The sequence below is a fragment of the Oncorhynchus masou genome, unplaced genomic scaffold, assembly GCF_036934945.1.
Source record: "Oncorhynchus masou masou isolate Uvic2021 unplaced genomic scaffold, UVic_Omas_1.1 unplaced_scaffold_905, whole genome shotgun sequence".
Taxonomy (NCBI): domain Eukaryota; kingdom Metazoa; phylum Chordata; class Actinopteri; order Salmoniformes; family Salmonidae; genus Oncorhynchus; species Oncorhynchus masou.
Genome location: NW_027015524.1, coordinates 94,570 through 118,856, shown reverse-complemented (window position 1 = coordinate 118,856; position 24,287 = coordinate 94,570). Strand labels below are relative to the sequence as shown.

Below are 24,287 nucleotides of genomic sequence, written 5' to 3'. Positions count from 1 at the left end.
TGGTATTAAAACTAACTGTAGCTGGGCTCTGATGTGAGTCTGGTCTTACTGATGGTATTAACTAACTGTAGCTGGGCTCTGATGTGAGTCTGGTCTTACTGATGGTATTAAAACTAACTGTAGCTGGGCTCTGATGTGAGTCTGGTCTTACTGATGGTATTAACTAACTGTAGCTGGGCTCTGATGTGAGTCTGGTCTTACTGATGGTATTAACTAACTGTAGCTGGGCTCTGATGTGAGTCTGGTCTTACTGGTGGTATTAACTAACTGTAGCTGGGCTCTGATGTGAGTCTGGTCTTACTGATGGTATTAAAACTAACTGTAGCTGGGCTCTGATGTGAGTCTGGTCTTACTGATGGTATTAAAACTAACTGTAGCTGGGCTCTGATGTGAGTCTGGTCTTACTGATGGTATTAACTAACTGTAGCTGGGCTCTGATGTGAGTCTGGTCTTACTGATGGTATTAACTAACTGTAGCTGGGCTCTGATGTGAGTCTGGTCTTACTGATGGTATTAACTAACTGTAGCTGGGCTCTGATGTGAGTCTGGTCTTACTGATGGTATTAACTAACTGTAGCTGGGCTCTGATGTGAGTCTGGTCTTACTGGTGGTATTAACTAACTGTAGCTGGGCTCTGATGTGAGTCTGGTCTTACTGATGGTATTAAAACTAACTGTAGCTGGGCTCTGATGTGAGTCTGGTCTTACTGATGGTATTAAAACTAACTGTAGCTGGGCTCTGATGTGAGTCTGGTCTTACTGATGGTATTAACTAACTGTAGCTGGGCTCTGATGTGAGTCTGGTCTTACTGATGGTATTAAAACTAACTGTAGCTGGGCTCTGATGTGAGTCTGGTCTTACTGATGGTATTAAAACTAACTGTAGCTGGGCTCTGATGTGAGTCTGGTCTTACTGATGGTATTAACTAACTGTAGCTGGGCTCTGATGTGAGTCTGGTCTTACTGGTGGTATTAACTAACTGTAGCTGGGCTCTGATGTGAGTCTGGTCTTACTGATGGTATTAACTAACTGTAGCTGGGCTCTGATGTGAGTCTGGTCTTACTGGTGGTATTAACTAGCTGTAGCTGGGCTCTGATGTGAGTCTGGTCTTACTGATGGTATTAAAACTAACTGTAGCTGGGCTCTGATGTGAGTCTGGTCTTACTGATGGTATTAAAACTAACTGTAGCTGGGCTCTGATGTGAGTCTGGTCTTACTGATGGTATTAACTAACTGTAGCTGGGCTCTGATGTGAGTCTGGTCTTACTGGTGGTATTAACTAACTGTAGCTGGGCTCTGATGTGAGTCTGGTCTTACTGATGGTATTAAAACTAACTGTAGCTGGGCTCTGATGTGAGTCTGGTCTTACTGATGGTATTAAAACTAACTGTAGCTGGGCTCTGATGTGAGTCTGGTCTTACTGATGGTATTAAAACTAACTGTAGCTGGGCTCTGATGTGAGTCTGGTCTTACTGGTGGTATTAACTAACTGTAGCTGGGCTCTGATGTGAGTCTGGTCTTACTGATGGTATTAACTAACTGTAGCTGGGCTCTGATGTGAGTCTGGTCTTACTGATGGTATTAAAACTAACTGTAGCTGGGCTCTGATGTGAGTCTGGTCTTACTGATGGTATTAACTAACTGTAGCTGGGCTCTGATGTGAGTCTGGTCTTACTGATGGTATTAAAACTAACTGTAGCTGGGCTCTGATGTGAGTCTGGTCTTACTGATGGTATTAACTAACTGTAGCTGGGCTCTGATGTGAGTCTGGTCTTACTGATGGTATTAAAACTAACTGTAGCTGGGCTCTGATGTTAGTCTGGTCTTACTGATGGTATTAACTAACTGTAGCTGGGCTCTGATGTGAGTCTGGTCTTACTGATGGTATTAACTAACTGTAGCTGGGCTCTGATGTGAGTCTGGTCTTACTGATGGTATTAACTAACTGTAGCTGGGCTCTGATGTGAGTCTGGTCTTACTGATGGTATTAAAACTAACTGTAGCTGGGCTCTGATGTGAGTCTGGTCTTACTGATGGTATTAAAACTAACTGTAGCTGGGCTCTGATGTGAGTCTGGTCTTACTGATGGTATTAACTAACTGTAGCTGGGCTCTGATGTGAGTCTGGTCTTACTGATGGTATTAACTAACTGTAGCTGGGCTCTGATGTGAGTCTGGTCTTACTGATGGTATTAACTAACTGTAGCTGGGCTCTGATGTGAGTCTGGTCTTACTGATGGTATTAAAACTAACTGTAGCTGGGCTCTGATGTGAGTCTGGTCTTACTGATGGTATTAAAACTAACTGTAGCTGGGATCTGATGTGAGTCTGGTCTTACTGATGGTATTAAAACTAACTGTAGCTGGGCTCTGATGTGAGTCTGGTCTTACTGATGGTATTAAAACTAACTGTAGCTGGGCTCTGATGTGAGTCTGGTCTTACTGATGGTATTAACTAACTGTAGCTGGGCTCTGATGTGAGTCTGGTCTTACTGATGGTATTAACTAACTGTAGCTGGGCTCTGATGTAAGTCTGGTCTTACTGATGGTATTAACTAACTGTAGCTGGGCTCTGATGTGAGTCTGGTCTTACTGATGGTATTAACTAACTGTAGCTGGGCTCTGATGTGAGTCTGGTCTTACTGATGGTATTAACTAACTGTAGCTGGGCTCTGATGTGAGTCTGGTCTTACTGGTGGTATTAACTAACTGTAGCTGGGCTCTGATGTGAGTCTGGTCTTACTGGTGGTATTAACTAACTGTAGCTGGGCTCTGATGTGAGTCTGGTCTTACTGATGGTATTAAAACTAACTGTAGCTGGGCTCTGATGTGAGTCTGGTCTTACTGATGGTATTAAAACTAACTGTAGCTGGGCTCTGATGTGAGTCTGGTCTTACTGATGGTATTAAAACTAACTGTAGCTGGGCTCTGATGTGAGTCTGGTCTTACTGATGGTATTAAAACTAACTGTAGCTGGGCTCTGATGTGAGTCTGGTCTTACTGGTGGTATTAACTAACTGTAGCTGGGCTCTGATGTGAGTCTGGTCTTACTGATGGTATTAACTAACTGTAGCTGGGCTCTGATGTGAGTCTGGTCTTACTGATGGTATTAACTAACTGTAGCTGGGCTCTGATGTGAGTCTGGTCTTACTGATGGTATTAACTAACTGTAGCTGGGCTCTGATGTGAGTCTGGTCTTACTGATGGTATTAACTAACTGTAGCTGGGCTCTGATGTGAGTCTGGTCTTACTGGTGGTATTAACTAACTGTAGCTGGGCTCTGATGTGAGTCTGGTCTTACTGGTGGTATTAACTAACTGTAGCTGGGCTCTGATGTGAGTCTGGTCTTACTGATGGTATTAAAACTAACTGTAGCTGGGCTCTGATGTGAGTCTGGTCTTACTGATGGTATTAAAACTAACTGTAGCTGGGCTCTGATGTGAGTCTGGTCTTACTGATGGTATTAAAACTAACTGTAGCTGGGCTCTGATGTGAGTCTGGTCTTACTGATGGTATTAAAACTAACTGTAGCTGGGCTCTGATGTGAGTCTGGTCTTACTGGTGGTATTAACTAACTGTAGCTGGGCTCTGATGTGAGTCTGGTCTTACTGATGGTATTAACTAACTGTAGCTGGGCTCTGATGTGAGTCTGGTCTTACTGATGGTATTAACTAACTGTAGCTGGGCTCTGATGTGAGTCTGGTCTTACTGATGGTATTAACTAACTGTAGCTGGGCTCTGATGTGAGTCTGGTCTTACTGATGGTATTAACTAACTGTAGCTGGGCTCTGATGTGAGTCTGGTCTTACTGATGGTATTAAAACTAACTGTAGCTGGGCTCTGATGTGAGTCTGGTCTTACTGATGGTATTAACTAACTGTAGCTGGGCTCTGATGTGAGTCTGGTCTTACTGGTGGTATTAACTAACTGTAGCTGGGCTCTGATGTGAGTCTGGTCTTACTGATGGTATTAACTAACTGTAGCTGGGCTCTGATGTGAGTCTGGTCTTACTGATGGTATTAAAACTAACTGTAGCTGGGCTCTGATGTGAGTCTGGTCTTACTGATGGTATTAAAACTAACTGTAGCTGGGCTCTGATGTGAGTCTGGTCTTACTGATGGTATTAACTAACTGTAGCTGGGCTCTGATGTGAGTCTGGTCTTGCTGATGGTATTAAAACTAACTGTAGCTGGGCTCTGATGTGAGTCTGGTCTTACTGATGGTATTAACTAACTGTAGCTGGGCTCTGATGTGAGTCTGGTCTTACTGATGGTATTAACTAACTGTAGCTGGGCTCTGATGTGAGTCTGGTCTTACTGGTGGTATTAACTAACTGTAGCTGGGCTCTGATGTGAGTCTGGTCTTACTGATGGTATTAAAACTAACTGTAGCTGGGCTCTGATGTGAGTCTGGTCTTACTGATGGTATTAAAACTAACTGTAGCTGGGCTCTGATGTGAGTCTGGTCTTACTGATGGTATTAACTAACTGTAGCTGGGCTCTGATGTGAGTCTGGTCTTACTGATGGTATTAACTAACTGTAGCTGGGCTCTGATGTGAGTCTGGTCTTACTGATGGTATTAACTAACTGTAGCTGGGCTCTGATGTGAGTCTGGTCTTACTGATGGTATTAACTAACTGTAGCTGGGCTCTGATGTGAGTCTGGTCTTACTGGTGGTATTAACTAACTGTAGCTGGGCTCTGATGTGAGTCTGGTCTTACTGATGGTATTAAAACTAACTGTAGCTGGGCTCTGATGTGAGTCTGGTCTTACTGATGGTATTAAAACTAACTGTAGCTGGGCTCTGATGTGAGTCTGGTCTTACTGATGGTATTAACTAACTGTAGCTGGGCTCTGATGTGAGTCTGGTCTTACTGATGGTATTAAAACTAACTGTAGCTGGGCTCTGATGTGAGTCTGGTCTTACTGATGGTATTAAAACTAACTGTAGCTGGGCTCTGATGTGAGTCTGGTCTTACTGATGGTATTAACTAACTGTAGCTGGGCTCTGATGTGAGTCTGGTCTTACTGGTGGTATTAACTAACTGTAGCTGGGCTCTGATGTGAGTCTGGTCTTACTGATGGTATTAACTAACTGTAGCTGGGCTCTGATGTGAGTCTGGTCTTACTGGTGGTATTAACTAGCTGTAGCTGGGCTCTGATGTGAGTCTGGTCTTACTGATGGTATTAAAACTAACTGTAGCTGGGCTCTGATGTGAGTCTGGTCTTACTGATGGTATTAAAACTAACTGTAGCTGGGCTCTGATGTGAGTCTGGTCTTACTGATGGTATTAACTAACTGTAGCTGGGCTCTGATGTGAGTCTGGTCTTACTGGTGGTATTAACTAACTGTAGCTGGGCTCTGATGTGAGTCTGGTCTTACTGATGGTATTAAAACTAACTGTAGCTGGGCTCTGATGTGAGTCTGGTCTTACTGATGGTATTAAAACTAACTGTAGCTGGGCTCTGATGTGAGTCTGGTCTTACTGATGGTATTAAAACTAACTGTAGCTGGGCTCTGATGTGAGTCTGGTCTTACTGGTGGTATTAACTAACTGTAGCTGGGCTCTGATGTGAGTCTGGTCTTACTGATGGTATTAACTAACTGTAGCTGGGCTCTGATGTGAGTCTGGTCTTACTGATGGTATTAACTAACTGTAGCTGGGCTCTGATGTGAGTCTGGTCTTACTGATGGTATTAAAACTAACTGTAGCTGGGCTCTGATGTGAGTCTGGTCTTACTGATGGTATTAAAACTAACTGTAGCTGGGCTCTGATGTGAGTCTGGTCTTACTGATGGTATTAAAACTAACTGTAGCTGGGCTCTGATGTGAGTCTGGTCTTACTGATGGTATTAAAACTAACTGTAGCTGGGCTCTGATGTGAGTCTGGTCTTACTGATGGTATTAACTAACTGTAGCTGGGCTCTGATGTGAGTCTGGTCTTACTGATGGTATTAACTAACTGTAGCTGGGCTCTGATGTGAGTCTGGTCTTACTGATGGTATTAAAACTAACTGTAGCTGGGCTCTGATGTAAGTCGGGACTGATGCTTTGGTTTGCATCTATGTGTCATACACTTTACTACAGGCCACGTCTGCCCTGCAGCTCTTTATCAATACATGTGTGGAGCAGTCCTTTAATGTTGTTTGGAGTGTTTGTTTTAGTGGATGCACTCTCTCTCCTGTGTGTGCGTGTGCGTGCGTGTGTGTGTGTGCGTGTGCGTGTGTGTGTGTACTGCTGGACCTGGTGAGAAAGAGAAAACGATGCTCTACTGTGGGCTGACAGCTCAGTGGGGCTTTACGAAGCCTCTGCTTACAGGAGCAGAGAAAGTTGGCAGGGAATTAAGAGTTAGAGAGGAGAGACTGAGAGGCTGAGGTCAGAGAGAGAGAGACAGAACTTACTGTAGCACAGTGTAATATCTATCTCATTTTATTTTGCTCTGTGTGTGTCTCTCTCTCTCTCTCTCTCTCTCTCTCTCTCTCTCTCTCTCTCTCTCTCTCTCTCTCTCTTCTCTCTCTCTCTCTTTTAGATATTCAGGCCACAGGTTGTGACTGAGGAGTTTCTCTTCAAATTTGGAGCACTGCTGGTAAGTCATTGAGACAGTAATGTGTAGTGGTATTGTCCCATGGCCTTCTGCACCCCTTATTTCTGATGTTCTTCCAGAGTCACATAACATCTATTGATGCCAGTGAGACCAGTTTGGGCAGTGCAATAGGTGAGTGAATGTCAGTTTGCTTTATCACTGGTTATTAGTAATACAGGTTTCATCTGGACAACTGGCCCATAAAGCCCAGACTGTAGGTGTAACCTGCTGCTTGATTCCCAGGACAAGCAGGTTCAGAGGAGCTGATCAGGAACACTCTGTCAGCTGTGGAGGCCATCACCCAGCACCCAGCCCTGCTGACGCCCCATCACTGTCCTGTGAGTAGGGTCCTAGTCTCTAACTTCTTATCCCCTAGCCCCTAGTCCCTAACCCCCTAGGTCCTAGCCCCTAGTCCCTTCCTAGTCCCTGGCCCCTTAGCCCCTAACCCCCTAGTTCCTAACCTCTTAGCCCCTACCCCCTTAGACCCCTAGTCCCTGGCCCCTTAGCCTCAAACCCTTAGCACTGAACCTCTTAGCCCCTAGTCCCTAACCCCTTAGCCCCTAACCCCCTGGCCCCTTAGCCCCAAACCCTTAGCACCGAACCTCTTAGCCCCTAGTCCCTAACCCCTTAGCCCCTAAACCCCTGGCCCCTTAGCCTCAAACCCTTAGCACCGAACCTCTTAGCCCCTAGTCCCTAACCCCTTAGCCCCTAACCCCCTGGCCCCTTAGCCCCAAACCCTTAGCACCGAACCTCTTAGCCCCTAGTCCCTAACCCCTTAGCCCCTAAACCCCTGGCCCCTTAGCCTCAAACCCTTAGCACCGAACCTCTTAGCCCCTAGTCCCTTAGCGCCTAAACCCCTGGCCCCTTAGCCCCAAACCCTTAGCCCCTAGTCCCTTAGCGCCTAAACCCCTGGCCCCTTAGCCCCAAACCCTTAGCACCTAACCTCTTAGCCCCTAGTCCCTACCCCTTAGCCCCTAACCCCCTGGCCCCTTAGCCCCAAACCCTTAGCACCTAACCTCTTAGCCTCTAACCCCTTAGCCCCTAACCCCTTAGACCCTAGTCCCTAACCTCTTAGCTCATAACCCCTTAGCCCCAAACCCTTAGCCCCTAACCTCTTAGCCCCTAACCCCTTAGCCCCTTAGCCCCAAACCCTTAGCACCTAACCTCTTAGCCCCTAGTCCCTAACCCCTTAGCCCCTAACCCCCCTGGCCCCTTAGCCCCAACCCCTTAGCCCCTAACCTTTTAGCCCCTAACCTCTTAGCCACTAGCCTCTTAGCCACTAGCCTCTTAGCCCCTATCCCCTAACTCCTTCGCTCCTAACCCCTTAGCCCCTAGTCCCTAACCTCTTAGCCCCTAACCTCTTAGCCACTAGCCTCTTAGCCCCTATCCCCCAACTCCTTCTCTCCTAACCCCTTAGCCCCTAGTCCCTAACCTCTTAGCCCCTATCCCCCAACTCCTTCGCTCCTAACCCCTTAGCCCCTAGTCCCTAACCTCTTAGCCCCTATCTCCTAACCACTAGACCTAACCCCCTAGCACAACAGTCTCTTTTCACCCTCTAGGTTTTATTAACGCCTCCATCACTGTACTGTGAGTCTGGCCCTGTGGTCTGCAAGAAGCCTGCAGTAACAGCGGCTCCCTAAGCCCTAGGCACTACAGCCTGCAGCAACACTGGCCTCGTCCAGAAACAACCCTTGACCCCTAAGCCCTAGGCACTACAGCCTGCAGCAACACTGGCCTCGTCCAGAAACAACCCTTGACCCCTAATCCACTCAGATGTCCACTCAGATCTACATAAGTGTTGAGGGGCTAAGGACTAGTTGTTAGGGGGTCCTGTTTCTATGGGGGTCCTGTGTGGCTCAGTCGGTAGAGCATGGCGCTTGCAACGCCAAGCGTCGTGGGTTCGATTCCCGCTGGGACCACCCATATGTAAAAGTAGTGGCCCCAGCCGACTTGTAAGTCGCTTTGGACAAAAGCGTCTGCTAAATGGGATATATTATTATTATTATTATATTATTAGGGGTTGTCTACCAGCCCTGTACTTCCCTCCCCAACACAGGGCCCTGGCATGGGGTGTTGACTTGGAGGAGTCATGTATGGGGTTGGAGAGAGACTGTCAGGCCAGCAGACCATCAGTTGTGCTGTCTCAGAGGAGCTCCAGCAGAGTGCAGCTGGGCCTTGGTCTGGTCTGAGGAGACTGTGGAATGAATATTGACCTACAGGAAGGAGCTGGGCCGGGCACGGGCTGAGTCCTAAATGGAGCACTATTCCCAATATACTATTGGCCATGGTCAAAAGTAGTGCACTATAAAGGGGATAGGGTGCCATTTGGGACGCAGGCAGGAAGTAATGAGTTGAAGAGGCTTGATGGTCCTGTGAAGAAGAGCAGCTCCTCTCATACTGAGTAACATGAGGAGAAACTTGAATTACATGTCTGACACTCGTCATTAGATTCCGCTGAGCGTTGTCTGTCAGCGGTGGGGTTTTGGGAAGGGAGCAGAACACACACACACACATGCATGAGTACACACACCGTTTAATGTTTCCTTTTGTTCCCGAGTGGCGCAGTGGTCTAAGGCACTGCATCTCAGTGCAAGAGGCGTCACTACGGTCCCTGGTTCGAATCCAGGCTGTATCACATCCGGCTGAAATTTGGAGTCCCATAGGGCGGCGCACAATTGTCCCAGCGTCGTGGGGGTTTGGCCGGCGTAGGGAGTCATTGTAAATAAGAATTTGTTCTTTACTGACTTGCCTAGTTAAATAAAGGTCAAGTAAATTGTTGGAACAAGCTCTCTGCAGAGGTGAAACACAGCAATATCGGATCTCGTCATCTGTTTTTAGTTCTATCTATTTATACTCTTGACTGGCTGTTGCCTGATAGAAAAGCCTCTTCTGAGTCAGACAGACAGTTAAAAACACTTTGCACGGTGGAGGGAGAATATGTGCTGAATATAATGGGAAGTAGGAGACAGCAGAGCACAACAGTCTCTTTTGATGGATATATTCTAATAAACAACAAAGGTGCTCAATGGATCCATCCCAAATGGCACCCCAATCCCCTTATACAGTAGTGCACTGCTTTTGTCCAGGGCGCATAGAGCTCTGGTCGAGGGTAGTGCACTATATAGGGAATTAGGCTGCCATTTGGGACACATGCATCGAGACACAGTACATTCTTTATACCCACCTCAGGCTTCTTATTCTAATGTTGTCTCCTGTTTCGATTACATCCTCGTTGAGCGTTTACTGTTGTTTCTATGGAAATCGTCCTCATCATAATAGACTAGAACAGAACAGAGCTTTTACTGTTGTTTCTATGGAAATCGTCCTCATCATAATAGACTAGAACAGAACAGAGCGTTTACTGTTGTTTCTATGGAAATCGTCCTCATCATAATAGACTAGAACAGAACAGAGTGTTTACAGTTGTTTCTATGGAAATCGTCCTCATCATAATAGACTAGAACAGAACAGAGCGTTTACTGTTGTTTCTATGGAAATCGTCCTCATCATAATAGACTAGAACAGAACAGAGTGTTTACAGTTGTTTCTATGGAAATCGTCCTCATCATAATAGACTACAAGAACAGAGCGTTTACTGTTGTTTCTATGGAATTCGTCCTCATCATAATAGACGAGAACAGAACAGAGTGTTTACTGTTGTTTCTATGGAATTCGTCCTCATCATGATAGACTAGAACAGAACAGAGCGTTTACTGTTGTTTCTATGGAAATCGTCCTCATCATAATAGACCAGAACAGAACAGAGCGTTTACTGTTGTTTCTATGGAAATCGTCCTCATCATAATAGACTAGAACAGGACAGAGCGTTTACTGTTGTTTCTATGGAAATCGTCATCATCATAATAGACTAGAACAGAACAGAGCGTTTACTGTTGCTTCTATGGAAATCGTCCTCATCATAATAGACTAGAACAGAACAGAGCGTTTACTGTTGTTTCTATGGAAATCGTCCTCATCATAATAGACTAGAACAGAACAGAGTGTTTACAGTTGTTTCTATGGAAATCGTCCTCATCATAATAGACTACAAGAACAGAGCGTTTACTGTTGTTTCTATGGAATTCGTCCTCATCATAATAGACGAGAACAGAACAGAGTGTTTACTGTTGTTTCTATGGAAATCGTCCTCATCATAATAGACTAGAACAGAACAGAGCGTTTACTGTTGTTTCTATGGAAATCGTCCTCATCATAATAGACTAGAACAGAACAGAGTGTTTACAGTTGTTTCTATGGAAATCGTCCTCATCATAATAGACTACAAGAACAGAGCGTTTACTGTTGTTTCTATGGAATTCGTCCTCATCATAATAGACGAGAACAGAACAGAGTGTTTACTGTTGTTTCTATGGAATTCGTCCTCATCATGATAGACTAGAACAGAACAGAGCGTTTACTGTTGTTTCTATGGAAATCGTCCTCATCATAATAGACCAGAACAGAACAGAGCGTTTACTGTTGTTTCTATGGAAATCGTCCTCATCATAATAGACTAGAACAGGACAGAGCGTTTACTGTTGTTTCTATGGAAATCGTCATCATCATAATAGACTAGAACAGAACAGAGCGTTTACTGTTGCTTCTATGGAAATCGTCCTCATCATAATAGACTAGAACAGAACAGAGCGTTTACTGTTGTTTCTATGGAAATCGTCCTCATCATAATAGACTAGAACAGAACAGAGTGTTTACAGTTGTTTCTATGGAAATCGTCCTCATCATAATAGACTACAAGAACAGAGCGTTTACTGTTGTTTCTATGGAATTCGTCCTCATCTTAATAGACGAGAACAGAACAGAGTGTTTACTGTTGTTTCTATGGAAATCGTCCTCATCATAATAGACTAGAACAGAACAGAGCGTTTACTGTTGTTTCTATGGAAATCGTCCTCATCATAATAGACTAGAACAGAACAGAGTGTTTACAGTTGTTTCTATGGAAATCGTCCTCATCATAATAGACTACAAGAACAGAGCGTTTACTGTTGTTTCTATGGAATTCGTCCTCATCATAATAGACGAGAACAGAACAGAGTGTTTACTGTTGTTTCTATGGAATTCGTCCTCATCATGATAGACTAGAACAGAACAGAGCGTTTACTGTTGTTTCTATGGAAATCGTCCTCATCATAATAGACCAGAACAGAACAGAGCGTTTACTGTTGTTTCTATGGAAATCGTCCTCATCATAATAGACTAGAACAGGACAGAGCGTTTACTGTTGTTTCTATGGAAATCGTCATCATCATAATAGACTAGAACAGAACAGAGCGTTTACTGTTGCTTCTATGGAAATCGTCCTCATCATAATAGACTAGAACAGAACAGAGCGTTTACTGTTGTTTCTATGGAAATCGTCCTCATCATAATAGACTAGAACAGAACAGAGTGTTTACAGTTGTTTCTATGGAAATCGTCCTCATCATAATAGACTACAAGAACAGAGCGTTTACTGTTGTTTCTATGGAATTCGTCCTCATCATAATAGACGAGAACAGAACAGAGTGTTTACTGTTGTTTCTATGGAAATCGTCCTCATCATAATAGACTAGAACAGAACAGAGCGTTTACTGTTGTTTCTATGGAAATCGTCCTCATCATAATAGACTAGAACAGAACAGAGTGTTTACAGTTGTTTCTATGGAAATCGTCCTCATCATAATAGACTACAAGAACAGAGCGTTTACTGTTGTTTCAATGGAATTCGTCCTCATCATAATAGACGAGAACAGAACAGAGTGTTTACTGTTGTTTCTATGGAATTCGTCCTCATCATGATAGACTAGAACAGAACAGAGCGTTTACTGTTGTTTCTATGGAAATCGTCCTCATCATAATAGACCAGAACAGAACAGAGCGTTTACTGTTGTTTCTATGGAAATCGTCCTCATCATAATAGACTAGAACAGGACAGAGCGTTTACTGTTGTTTCTATGGAAATCGTCATCATCATAATAGACTAGAACAGAACAGAGCGTTTACTGTTGCTTCTATGGAAATCGTCCTCATCATAATAGACTAGAACAGAACAGAGCGTTTACTGTTGTTTCTATGGAAATCGTCCTCATCATAATAGACTAGAACAGAACAGAGTGTTTACAGTTGTTTCTATGGAAATCGTCCTCATCATAATAGACTACAAGAACAGAGCGTTTACTGTTGTTTCTATGGAATTCGTCCTCATCATAATAGACGAGAACAGAACAGAGTGTTTACTGTTGTTTCTATGGAAATCGTCCTCATCATAATAGACTAGAACAGAACAGAGCGTTTACTGTTGTTTCTATGGAAATCGTCCTCATCATAATAGACTAGAACAGAACAGAGTGTTTACAGTTGTTTCTATGGAAATCGTCCTCATCATAATAGACTACAAGAACAGAGCGTTTACTGTTGTTTCTATGGAATTCGTCCTCATCATAATAGACGAGAACAGAACAGAGTGTTTACTGTTGTTTCTATGGAATTCGTCCTCATCATGATAGACTAGAACAGAACAGAGCGTTTACTGTTGTTTCTATGGAAATCGTCCTCATCATAATAGACCAGAACAGAACAGAGCGTTTACTGTTGTTTCTATGGAAATCGTCCTCATCATAGTAGACAACAAGAACAGAGCGTTTACTGTTGTTTCTATGGAATTCGTCCTCATCATAATAGACTAGAACAGAACAGAGAGTTTACTGTTGTTTCTATGGAAATCGTCCTCATCATAATAGGGACGGATCCAATTGTTACAATAAAAAGCGCTCACATCAGGTGTTTATGATGGAAGGACAGGAGCAACATCATATTCACACAGAGATTGGGAGTGCTCACACAAGTGCTCATTTCATTGCTCCTCGCTTTATTAGACGACATGTTTAAAAGAAAAGACATCATTTATACATTTGCTTGTAATGAATAAATGACTTGTTGGTGATGTATAACAGGAGTCAATTGGAAATGCTGTCTTATATTAGGTTTATGTGTTGTTTATTTGATGTTTGTTTTATTTATTTGTTGTTTTATTTTATGTTTGTTGTTTATTTTATGTTTATTTGTCATTTATTTTATGTATAAAAAAATCTATTTTATCTCTTCAAGGTTGTTGATTGCATTCTTCCTCCACTGACTTCTCTTGCCTTCAGTAAAAATGGTAAGGAAACAGCTGGGTCATGTGCTCTCCATGCTTAACATCTAAGTACATAGATAGGCAGTCTGGAACGTGCCCATTCTGCAATGTTCCCTATCTAGCATGGCACACAGCAAGGCCCTTGGTCTAAGGTTAACCACATTTGCATGTGCTTGGTATTGTAGTAAATGTTTTGATTTGTATGTAAGGTAACTATCAGCTCTCTCACTGCAGAGGGTCTGCGTGGATCAATAATGCTGTGTGTGTGTGTGTTACATGCTCTGTTTTGTGTTGTAGTGGAGTGGCGTATCATCAGCTTGCGTGTTCTGTCAGAGATCACACTGCTGCTGCTGAGCCAAGAGGCCATGGAAGAGGGAGAGAGGAGAGAGAGAGAGTGCAACTCTTCAACTGGCAGACTATTGACTCTCATTACAGAAGCCCTTCTTCCACAGTGAGTATGCTCTCTCCTGCATCTCTCTATCTCTCTCTCCTCTACCCTCTCTATCACTCTGCTCTTCTCTACATTTTCCCTCTCTCCTCCCCCCTCTTATCTCCCCTACCCTCTCTCCCTGCTCTCTCTCTCCACTCTCCCCTATCCTCTCCCCTCTCTCTTATCTCCGCTACACTTTCTTTCATCTCTCCTCACCCCCCTCTCTCTGCTCTCCTGAACCCTCTCTCTCCGCTCTCTCTCTCTGCTCTCCTTTACCCCTCTCTCTCTGCTCTCCTCTCCTCTACCATCTCTCTCTCTCTGCTCTCCTCTCTTCTACCCTCTCTCTCTACTCTCCTCTACCTCTACTCTCCTCTACCCCTCTACTCTCCTTTACCCTCTCTCCTCTCTCTCTACTCTCCTCTACCCTCTCTCCTCTCTCTCTCTGCTCTCCTTTACCCCTCTCTCTCTCTCTCTCTCTGCTCTCCTCTCCTCTACCCTCTCTCTCTACTCCCCTCTACCTTCTCTCCCCTCTCTCTCTCTACTCTCCTCTACCCTCTCACCTCTCTCTCTCTCCTCTCCTCTACCCTCTCACCTCTCTCTCTCTACTCTCCTCTACCCTCTCTCCTCTCTCTCGCTACTCTCCTCTACCCTCTCTCTCTACTCCTCTACCTTCTCTCCTCTCTCTACTCCCCTCTACCTTCTCTCCTCTCCTCTCTCTCTCTACTCTCCTCTACCCTCTCTCCTCTCTCTCTACTCTCCTCTACCCTCTCTCTCTACTCCTCTACCTTCTCTCCTCTCTCTACTCTCCTCTACCCTCTCTCCTCTCTCTCTCTCTACTCTCCTCTACCCTCTCTCTCTACTCCTCTACCTTCTCTTCTCTCTCTACTCTCCTCTACCCTCTCCCTTTGTGCCTACCCTCTAACTCCCTTCAGCTGCTTCTGCAGACTTCTTAACTTTAGTTTATTTAAAAGTTCTGATGACATGGATTAATTAATGACCAGAAACTGAGAGCCAGTCCAGCTTCACTGTTCATCTGGGCCTGGGTGTGTGGAGTGGAGTCAAAGTAGTAAACCTTCTTGTTTTGTTAACTTTATTTTGCCAGTTCCCTAGTGTAGAAATAAACATTTCAAATAAACGTTTTAGATTTATTGAATTTATTTATGTTTTTTTCATTAGTAATTTAGATTTATTGAATTCAATATTTAAGCCAGTCCCCATATGTGGTGGTCAGTGCTCTGCAGAGTATTTCTCGATAGTTAGTAAAAACATCTATACACCGATCAACAAGCTGTTGAACTAACTAGACCGTAAACCTATCTGTAGGGGACTACCCTAATAGCTATCCATATAAAGTGTGACTGATGTCTCTCCTATGTTGTACAGGTATGAATCTCTCCTGTTGGAGCCAGACCCAATCCCAGTCTACGCTCTCAAGCTGCTGGTGGCCCTCACAGAACACAGCAGCCCCGTCAACAGGTAAAACCTTCTAAACCAGCCTCCTGAGTGGCGCAGCGGTCTAAGTCACTGCTTCGCAGTGCTTGAGGTGTTATTACAGACCCGGGTTCGATCCCAGGCTGTGTCACAGCCGACTGTGACCGGAAGACCCATGAGGCGGCGCACTATTGGCCCAGCGTCGTCCGGGTTAAGGGAAGGGTTTGGCCGGCCCGGGATTTCATTGTCGCATCGCGTTCTAGCGACTCCTTGTGGCAGGCTGGGAGCCTGAAAGCTGACTTTGAGCACCAGCTGGACGGTGTTTCCTCCGACTGGCTTCCGGGTTAAGCGAGCAGTGTGTCAAGAAGCAGTGCGGCTTGGCAGGTCGTGTTTCGGAGAACGCACGGCTCTCTAGGGGAGTTGCAGAGATGGGAGAAGACTGGAACTACCAATTGGATATCACGATATTGGGGAGAACAAGGGGTAAAATAAAATAAATAACTTCTAAACCAGGGATCATCAACTAGATTCAGCCGTGGGACGTTTTGTTTCTGGAGGATGGTCTGGAGGATGGTCTGGAGGATGGTCTGGAGGATGGTCTGGAGGATGGTCTGGAGGATGGTCTGGAGGATGGTCGGGGGTCCGGAACATAATTACTATTAATTTTTAGACTGCAAACTGACCGCAAGAAGCCCAAACAGATATAATATTAAACTAAACATAATCATTTCTAACCCTGTTTACATTTGTATATAATCATGTCTCTCTACTATGTGTGGGAATACTTGGGAACTGATTTCAAAATGAAAATGACTTGGAGCTGATTTCCTGGTGATTTCCTGGTGTCTTTTATGTCCAACCATGGAAAATATATATATATTTTGTGCCTCAGAACATTTTAGTTGCCAAATAAAAGCATTCGGCCCGCGGGTTGCCAGCTGGGGAACCCTGTTCTAAACCATCTCTCGATAGACAGACTAGGACTCTAACCAACACAATGTCATCTTGAAGAAAACCAAAGAGTCTAACCAACACAATGTCATCTTGATGAAAACCAGAGAGTCAAACCAACACAGTGTCATCTTGATGAGAACCAGAGAGTCTATCCAACACAATGTCATCTTGATGAGAACCAGAGAGTCTATCCAACACAATGTCATCTTGATGAGAACCAGAGAGTCTATCCAACACAATGTCATCTTGATGAAAACCAGAGTCTAACCAACACAATGTCATCTTGATGAAAACCAGAGAGTCTATCCAACACAATGTCATCTTGATGAGAACCAGAGAGTCTATCCAACACAATGTCATCTTGATGAAAACCAGAGAGTCTAACCAACACAATGTCAAAATGATTAAATGATTGAGAAGCTGCTTTATTCCGCATTTGTTATTGTCTACCCAGAGTTTATGGAGGTGAGTTGCGATGGGGTTGCTATGGCATCTGTTATTGTCTACCTAGAGTTTATGGAGGTGAGTTGCGATGGAGTTGCTATGGCATCTGTTATTGTCTACCCAGAGTTTATGGAGGTGAGTTGCGATGGAGTTGCTATGGTATCTGTTATTATCTACCCAGAGTTTATGGTGGTGAGTTGCGATGGAGTTGCTATAGCATCTGTTATTGTCTACCCAGAGTTTATGGAGGTGAGTTGCGATGGGGTTGCTATGGCATCTGTTGTTATCTCCCCAGAGTTTATGGAGGTGAGTTGCGATGGAGTTGCTATAGCATCTGTTATTGTCTACCCAGAGTTTATGGAGGTGAGTTGCGATGGAGTTGCTATGGCATCTGTTATTGTCTACCCAGAGTTTATGGAGGTGAGCTGCGATGGAGTTGCTATGGCATCTGTTGTTATCTCCCCAGAGTTTATGGAGGTGAGTTGCGATGGGGTTGCTATGGCATCTGTTATTGTCTCCCCAGAGTTTATGGAGGTGAGTTGCGATGGAGTTGCTATGGCATCTGTTATTGTCTCCCCAGAGTTTATGGAGGTGAGTTGCGATGGGGTTGCTATGGCATCTGTTATTGTCTACCCAGAGTTTATGGAGGTGAGTTGCGATGGGGTTGTTATGGCATCTGTTATTATCTCCCCAGAGTTTATGGAGGTGAGTTGCGATGGGGTTAATATGGCATCTGTTATTGTCTACCCAGAGTTTATGGAGGTGAGTTGCGATGGGGTTGCTATGGCATCTGTTATTATCTCCCCAGAGTTTATGGAGGTGAGTTGCGATGGGGTTGCTATGGCATCTGTTATTATCTCCCCAGAGTTTATGGAGGTGAGTTGCGATGGGGTTGCTATGGCATCTGTTATTATCTCCCCAGAGTTTATGGAGGTGAGTTGCGATGGGGTTGCTATGGCATCTGTTATTATCTCCCCAGAGTTTATGGAGGTGAGTTGCGATGGGGTTGCTATGGCATCTGTTATTGTCTACCTAGAGTTTATGGAGGTGAGTTGCTATGGCATCTGTTATTATCTACCCAGAGTTTATGGAGGTGAGTTGCGATGGGGTTGCTATGGCATCTGTTATTATCTACCCAGTTTATGGAGGTGAGTTGCGGTGGAGTTGCTATGGCATCTGTTATTGTCTACCCAGAGTTTATGGAGGTGAGTTGCAATGGGGTTGCTATGGCATCTGTTATTGTCTACCCAGAGTTTATGGAGGTGAGTTGCGATGGGGTTGCTATGGCATCTGTTATTGTCTCCCCAGAGTTTATGGAGGTGAGTTGCGATGGGGTTGCTATGGCATCTGTTATTGTCTACCCAGAGTTTATGGAGGTGAGTTGCGATGGAGTTGCTATGGCATCTGTTATTGTCTACCCAGAGTTTATGGAGGTGAGTTGCGATGGGGTTGCTATGGCATCTGTTATTGTCTACCCAGAGTTTATGGAGGTGAGTTGCGATGGAGTTGCTATGGCATCTGTTATTGTCTACCCAGAGTTTATGGAGGTGAGTTGCGATGGGGTTGCTATGGCATCTGTTATTGTCTACCCAGAGTTTATGGAGGTGAGTTGCGATGGGGTTGCTATGGCATCTGTTATTGTCTACCCAGAGTTTATGGAGGTGAGTTGCGATGGAGTTGCTATGGCATCTGTTATTGTCTACCCAGAGTTTATGGAGGTGAGTTGGGATGGGGTTGCTATGGCATCTGTTATTGTCTCCCCAGAGTTTATGGAGGTGAGTTGCGATGGAGTTGCTATGGCATCTGTTATTGTCTACCCAGAGTTTATGGAGGTGAGTTGCGATGGGGTTGCTATGGCATCTGTTATTGTCTCCCCAGAGTTTATGGAGGTGAGTTGCGATGGAGTTGCTATGGCATCTGTTATTGTCTACCCAGAGTTTATGGAGGTGAGTTGCGATGGGGTTGCTATGGCATCTGTTATTATCTACCCAGAGTTTATGGAGGTGAGTTGCGATGGAGTTTCTATGGCATCTGTTATTGTCTACCCAGAGTTTATGGAGGTGAGTTGCGATGGGGTTGCTATGGCATCTGTTATTGTCTACCCAGAGTTTATGGAGGTGAGTTGCGATGGAGTTGCTATGGCATCTGTTATTGTCTACCTAGAGTTTATGGAGGTGAGTTGCGATGGAGTTGCTATGGCATCTGTTATTGTCTACCCAGAGTTTATGGAGGTGAGTTGCGATGGAGTTGCTATGGCATCTGTTATTGTCTACCCAGAGTTTATGGAGGTGAGTTGCGATGGGGTTGCTATGGCATCTGTTATTATCTCCCCAGAGTTTATGGAGGTGAGTTGCGATGGGGTTGCTATGGCATCTGTTGTTATCTCCCCAGAGTTTATGGAGGTGAGTTGCGATGGGGTTGCTATGGCATCTGTTGTTATCTCCCCAGAGTTTATGGAGGTGAGTTGCGATGGGGTTGCTATGGCATCTGTTATTATCTCCCCAGAGTTTATGGAGGTGAGTTGCGATGGGGTTGCTATGGCATCTGTTGTTATCTACCCAGAGTTTATGGAGGTGAGTTGCGATGGGGTTGCTATGGCATCTGTTGTTATCTACCCAGAGTTTATGGAGGTGAGTTACGATGGGGTTGCTATGGCATCTGTTATTGTCTCCCCAGAGTTTATGGAGGTGAGTTGCGATGGGGTTGCTATGGCATCTGTTATTGTCTCCCCAGAGTTTATGGAGGTGAGTTGCGATGGGGTTGCTATGGCATCTGTTGTTATCTACCCAGAGTTTATGGAGGTGAGTTACGATGGGGTTGCTATGGCATCTGTTATTATCTCCCCAGAGTTTATGGAGGTGAGTTGCGATGGGGTTGCTATGGCATCTGTTATTGTCTCCCCAGAGTTTATGGAGGTGAGTTGCGATGGGGTTGCTATGGCATCTGTTGTACACAACACAACCTGAAGAGACAACACAGCATCTAGATTAACACTTGCATTTTTTTTCTGGTGTTGAATATTAAGTTAAGAAATTATCTCTGGGGTTTAAGAAATTATCAAATAAAAAAAGTTAATTGATCTCTCTCTTCTGTCTTTCTCTTTCTGTCTTTCTCCTCTGTCTCTCTCTCTCTCTCTCAATTCAATTTAAGGGGCCGTATTTGCATGGGAATCATATGTTTACATTGCCAAAGCAATTGAAATAGATAATAAACAAAAGTGAAATAAACAATAAAAACCTTACAAACATTACACTCACAAAAGTTCCAACAGAATAAAGCCATTTCAAATGTAATTATGTCTATATACAGTGTTGTAATGATGTGCAAATAGTTAAAGTACAAAAGGGGAAATAAATAAACATAAATATGGGTTGTATTTACAATGGTGTTTGTTCTTCACTGGTTGGCCTTTTCTTGTGGCAACAGGTCACACATCTTGCTGTTGTGATGGCACACTGTGGTACATTAAGTTGGTAAAAAGTCTCTCTCTCCTTCCCTCCCTTGAAGCTGTAAACCATAAGCTGGTTTTGGACACATCAGATCATTCATGTTATTATTACTACCAGAGAAAACAAAATCACTAAGTCAATAATTGTATTATTTATCAGCAGCCTAATACATAGTTGAATATGCTTGACCTTTTCGCAGCATCAGCATGTTGAGGGATGTTCCAGAGTTGTGGCCTCATGTAGGGAGCAGTGTGGAGCTCAGGCCCAACACTGCACTGTTTCCCTAATAACACACTGTAGATCCCCTCCTCCCTCTGTCGCTGCCTGCCTGCAGGGCACAAACTCACAGTGCATGGCACATCTAGAATTCAGCTCACACCATGTTTCCTTGGCTTGCCAGGGCCGCCCCCCCTCCTCCGTTCAGTTATCTGAATCATAGGGGAAAGTAGAGCAAACTTAAACTAATTTTAGAGAAATACTCACATAGAGACATTATTTAATTGCAGAAGTTGATGCATAAACACACAGACACGAGGCATTGGCTTGTCCTTATTGAAAGAAAGCTACACTGGTAATGTGATGTTAAAGATATTCTCAGAGGTAGGACTTCCCTGATATGCTGCAGCAGTAACACACACACGCAAACACGGTCGTACGCAAGGTCACACACACGCGCACACTCACACAGACTGGGCTGAAGGAGAGGGAACCGTTCCCTGGGAAAGGAAAGTCATCGATTGATTGATGATTGGGTGTGTCCAACTAGGACCAGCCTACAGGAGAGGTGTGATGTCACCGCCATGTCGCTGCTGTTCAGGGGAGAACAGTGGAGCTGATAGAAGGAGAAGAGGAGAACAGAACAGGGGGGTTAACAGCTCCCGGGGGAGTTTTAAAGGAGTCTTTCACCAGCTGGTGGCAACACACACCTCAGCAGTATGTCTGTCATCCTGCTCAATGGCTTTCAGATCACACTGGTCCTGGAGCACAAAGAGGAAGACGTAATGTCACTTTTCAAAAGGAAATCTGAGAATGTCCTTAACCAACCCGTCCACTCCCACCCTCTTTGAAGGCTTTGTCTGGATCTCAAATGGAACTCTATTCCCTATATAGGGCACTATGTTAGAACAGGACCCATAGGGCTCTAGTCAAAAGTAGTGCTCTATGTAGGGAATAGGGTGACATTTGGGATGTACAGTATGTTGTAGGTTGCTATAGCTAGCTAGCTGCTGCAGTTGTATGAGATTCCTGCATAGTGTTTAGTATTAACCATGGATATTCCAGTGTTCATCATAGAGCCAGACTGTCCTCTAACCTAATGGCAGGCAGCAGGCAGGCAGACAGGCCTTTGTGTGCTTGGGATTAGTAAGGAATATTGATCTGCTATAGAGGAAAGGTCAGACTAAGCCTAAGTTAGGGACTGCGCTGCTTAGCAGAGGTGGGAACGTGATGTTACTGAACGATGCAGAAGAAGTCGTTAGAATGAATACGATTTCACTCTGCTGTATAATAAACTGTGAACACCACCACTGCACCATAGTAAGACGATAGCAGTCTGTATACTAAGTAAGGTATTATATGGGCTTACCAATGAATAAAGCCGTGCAGGATGTTGAAATAGTTGAAGAGCAGTAGATGCCAGGCTGGTCTGGTGATGGTAGTATACTGTATCTTAAGCATGTTGCCATTGTCTCCCTGATAGTTCCTCTAGCCCTCTCATCTGGGTGATCCTCATGAAACAAGGGTACTCTGTTCCCTACATAGTGCACTACTATGGACCAGGGGCATTTGGGAGCCGCTGTCTGTGATGAATTGAGAGCTGGTTTCTCTGGGTTTCTGTGCTGCCTGCCTGGTCGTTGAGAAGGTGATGATGGACACCAGCTGGGTGCGCTTACATAGTTTTATCTCCGATCTCCAACACATCCCAGACTGACTGCCATTTCTGTCAAGGCTCTGAACGCAAGCCAGCCCCCACACCTCCCTCTGTCTATCTATCTGGCACTGAGAGAGCCAACTGAACTATTCAAATTGATGTCAGCAATCTGCTACACACTCCTGTTGGTTGTATTTCCCTTGTCTGAGACGAGCTATTACATTTACAATGAGAAATTAAATTGCATTTACCACTGCTTGATAAAGTCCTAAAAAAGTGCAGAGCTCTCTCCTTGATGGGTTCTGGCTTAAATTAGATTGCAAATTGGGACTTTAACAGGGCTTCATACAAGTATGTCTTTCCCCTCATTATCAGGTTTGATACAGAGTTCAAACTTTCCAATTATCTGAACCTTTGGCCGTTGTTGCCTTTGTGTGGGCTCAGTCAGTCTGCCTAGCTGTGCCCGCTTTAGCAAGTGAAGCAAAACCAGTTCTATCTGCGGGAACGCTTTTACACCCTGATTAGCAGGAATTTGAAAAATGCTTTTATCCCAGCGGAAGCCAGCCTCACAGCTACAGGAAGCCGGGATGCTACCGCTAATAAAACCCTGATCCTTTCTAATGAGCAGGTTAACGGAGGTTACACGCTGACTACATCAAGGCTACGCTCATTGTGGTATTATTATTTGATTTGACTGGAGTCGTGCTGATATCGTGCTATTGGTCAACGCGGTACCGTTGCCTGGTAGTCTGTGCATACACAATGAGTGATTGGTCAGTGGGATGAACAGGCATGGGTGTTGTTTTGAATGTGTCGCAAATGGCAGCCTATCGTGCAATACTTTGGACCAGAGGCCTATGAGCCCTGTTCAAACGTAGTGCACTCTGAAAGGCACAGGGTGCCATTTTGGTCACAGCCATTGTGTTAGATCCCCAGGTGTCTTCTCCTCTCTCCTTTCCTCTCCTCTGTCTGCCACCTGTGCTGCCTGCATGGAGACCTCTGCTCCTCTCTGCTGATTGGAGTGGACAGCAGAGTTGAGTGCGGTCAGAGGAATAGAGCAAAGCCTCATCCCTGACTGTGTGTTGGTGGGTCTGTTCGTCTGTGCTTTCGTGTGTTTTTGTGTGTGCGTTCGTGTGTGTAATCAGCTCTGACAGCTGGTGTGTGTAAATGAGGAATGGGAGTGTTACCTCGTACTATCAGTGTCACTGGCCGGTCTGAAGAGCTGACTGGGCTTGAGCTGTGTTGGTTTGACATGGCTCAGTGGCAGGCAGCAGCTCTGTTCATTCAGCCTCAGCTTCTCCCTCTGACAGGCAGCAGAGATGACCTGCAGGACTGTCTGTGTCACACTCTCTGACAGTCAGGGGAGCCATGTGTAGCAAAGTGGATGGGAACAGTGCACAGTAAAGGATAGAGGCTGCCTCACAATGTTTCCAGAGTGAGGTTGGAAGATGTTTTACTGGCACTAATGTCCACTATTACTGTACACTCCACATTTCAGACTTTAAATGATTACATCACTATATACAGTGCCTTCAGATAGTATTCATACCTCTTGACTTCTCCCACATTTTGTGTTACAGCCGGAATTAAAAATGCAAATCACAATACCCCATAATTACAAAGTGCAAAGCCAGAATTTGTTCTAAACAGACTTGCCTACTTACAGTTTTTTCCGATTGCTAAACGACAGTGGACACAACTGGAGTCACATGTGCAAAACTCTAACTGCAGTCTGCACAGCAGCAGTTCATGTGGCCCAAACTCTAGTTCGTTTTTCATTGCTTGAACACAGTTTTCAAAACTCTACACACTTATCCCATGACTTTAACCACAACCTGCACAACACTGTGGATTTACAGCACTTTGTTCAAATGCTAACACACTGCTGTCAAAACTGTGAACCACACATTCAAAACGGACTAGATTTCAGTCTTGTGCCTTTCAAACACTGCTGATTGCAATTTCAGCTGAAAGGCTAAGCAGGTGTCTTGT

General features: G+C 44.7%; 1 protein-coding gene across 1 annotated transcript in view; it reads left to right on the top strand.

Moving 5' to 3' along the window:
• Positions 1-24,287, top strand: part of LOC135538093 (serine/threonine-protein kinase ULK4-like) — a gene marked incomplete at its 3' end in the record, with an annotated part of 248,859 nt that overhangs the window by 166,681 nt on the left and 57,891 nt on the right. Inside the window, exons 15-20 of the mRNA XM_064964078.1 lie at positions 6,529-6,585; positions 6,663-6,714; positions 6,826-6,920; positions 13,690-13,741; positions 14,015-14,168; positions 15,531-15,623. Coding sequence (XP_064820150.1) covers positions 6,529-6,585; positions 6,663-6,714; positions 6,826-6,920; positions 13,690-13,741; positions 14,015-14,168; positions 15,531-15,623 — 503 coding nt within the window. The remainder of the gene's footprint in view (positions 1-6,528; positions 6,586-6,662; positions 6,715-6,825; positions 6,921-13,689; positions 13,742-14,014; positions 14,169-15,530; positions 15,624-24,287) is intronic.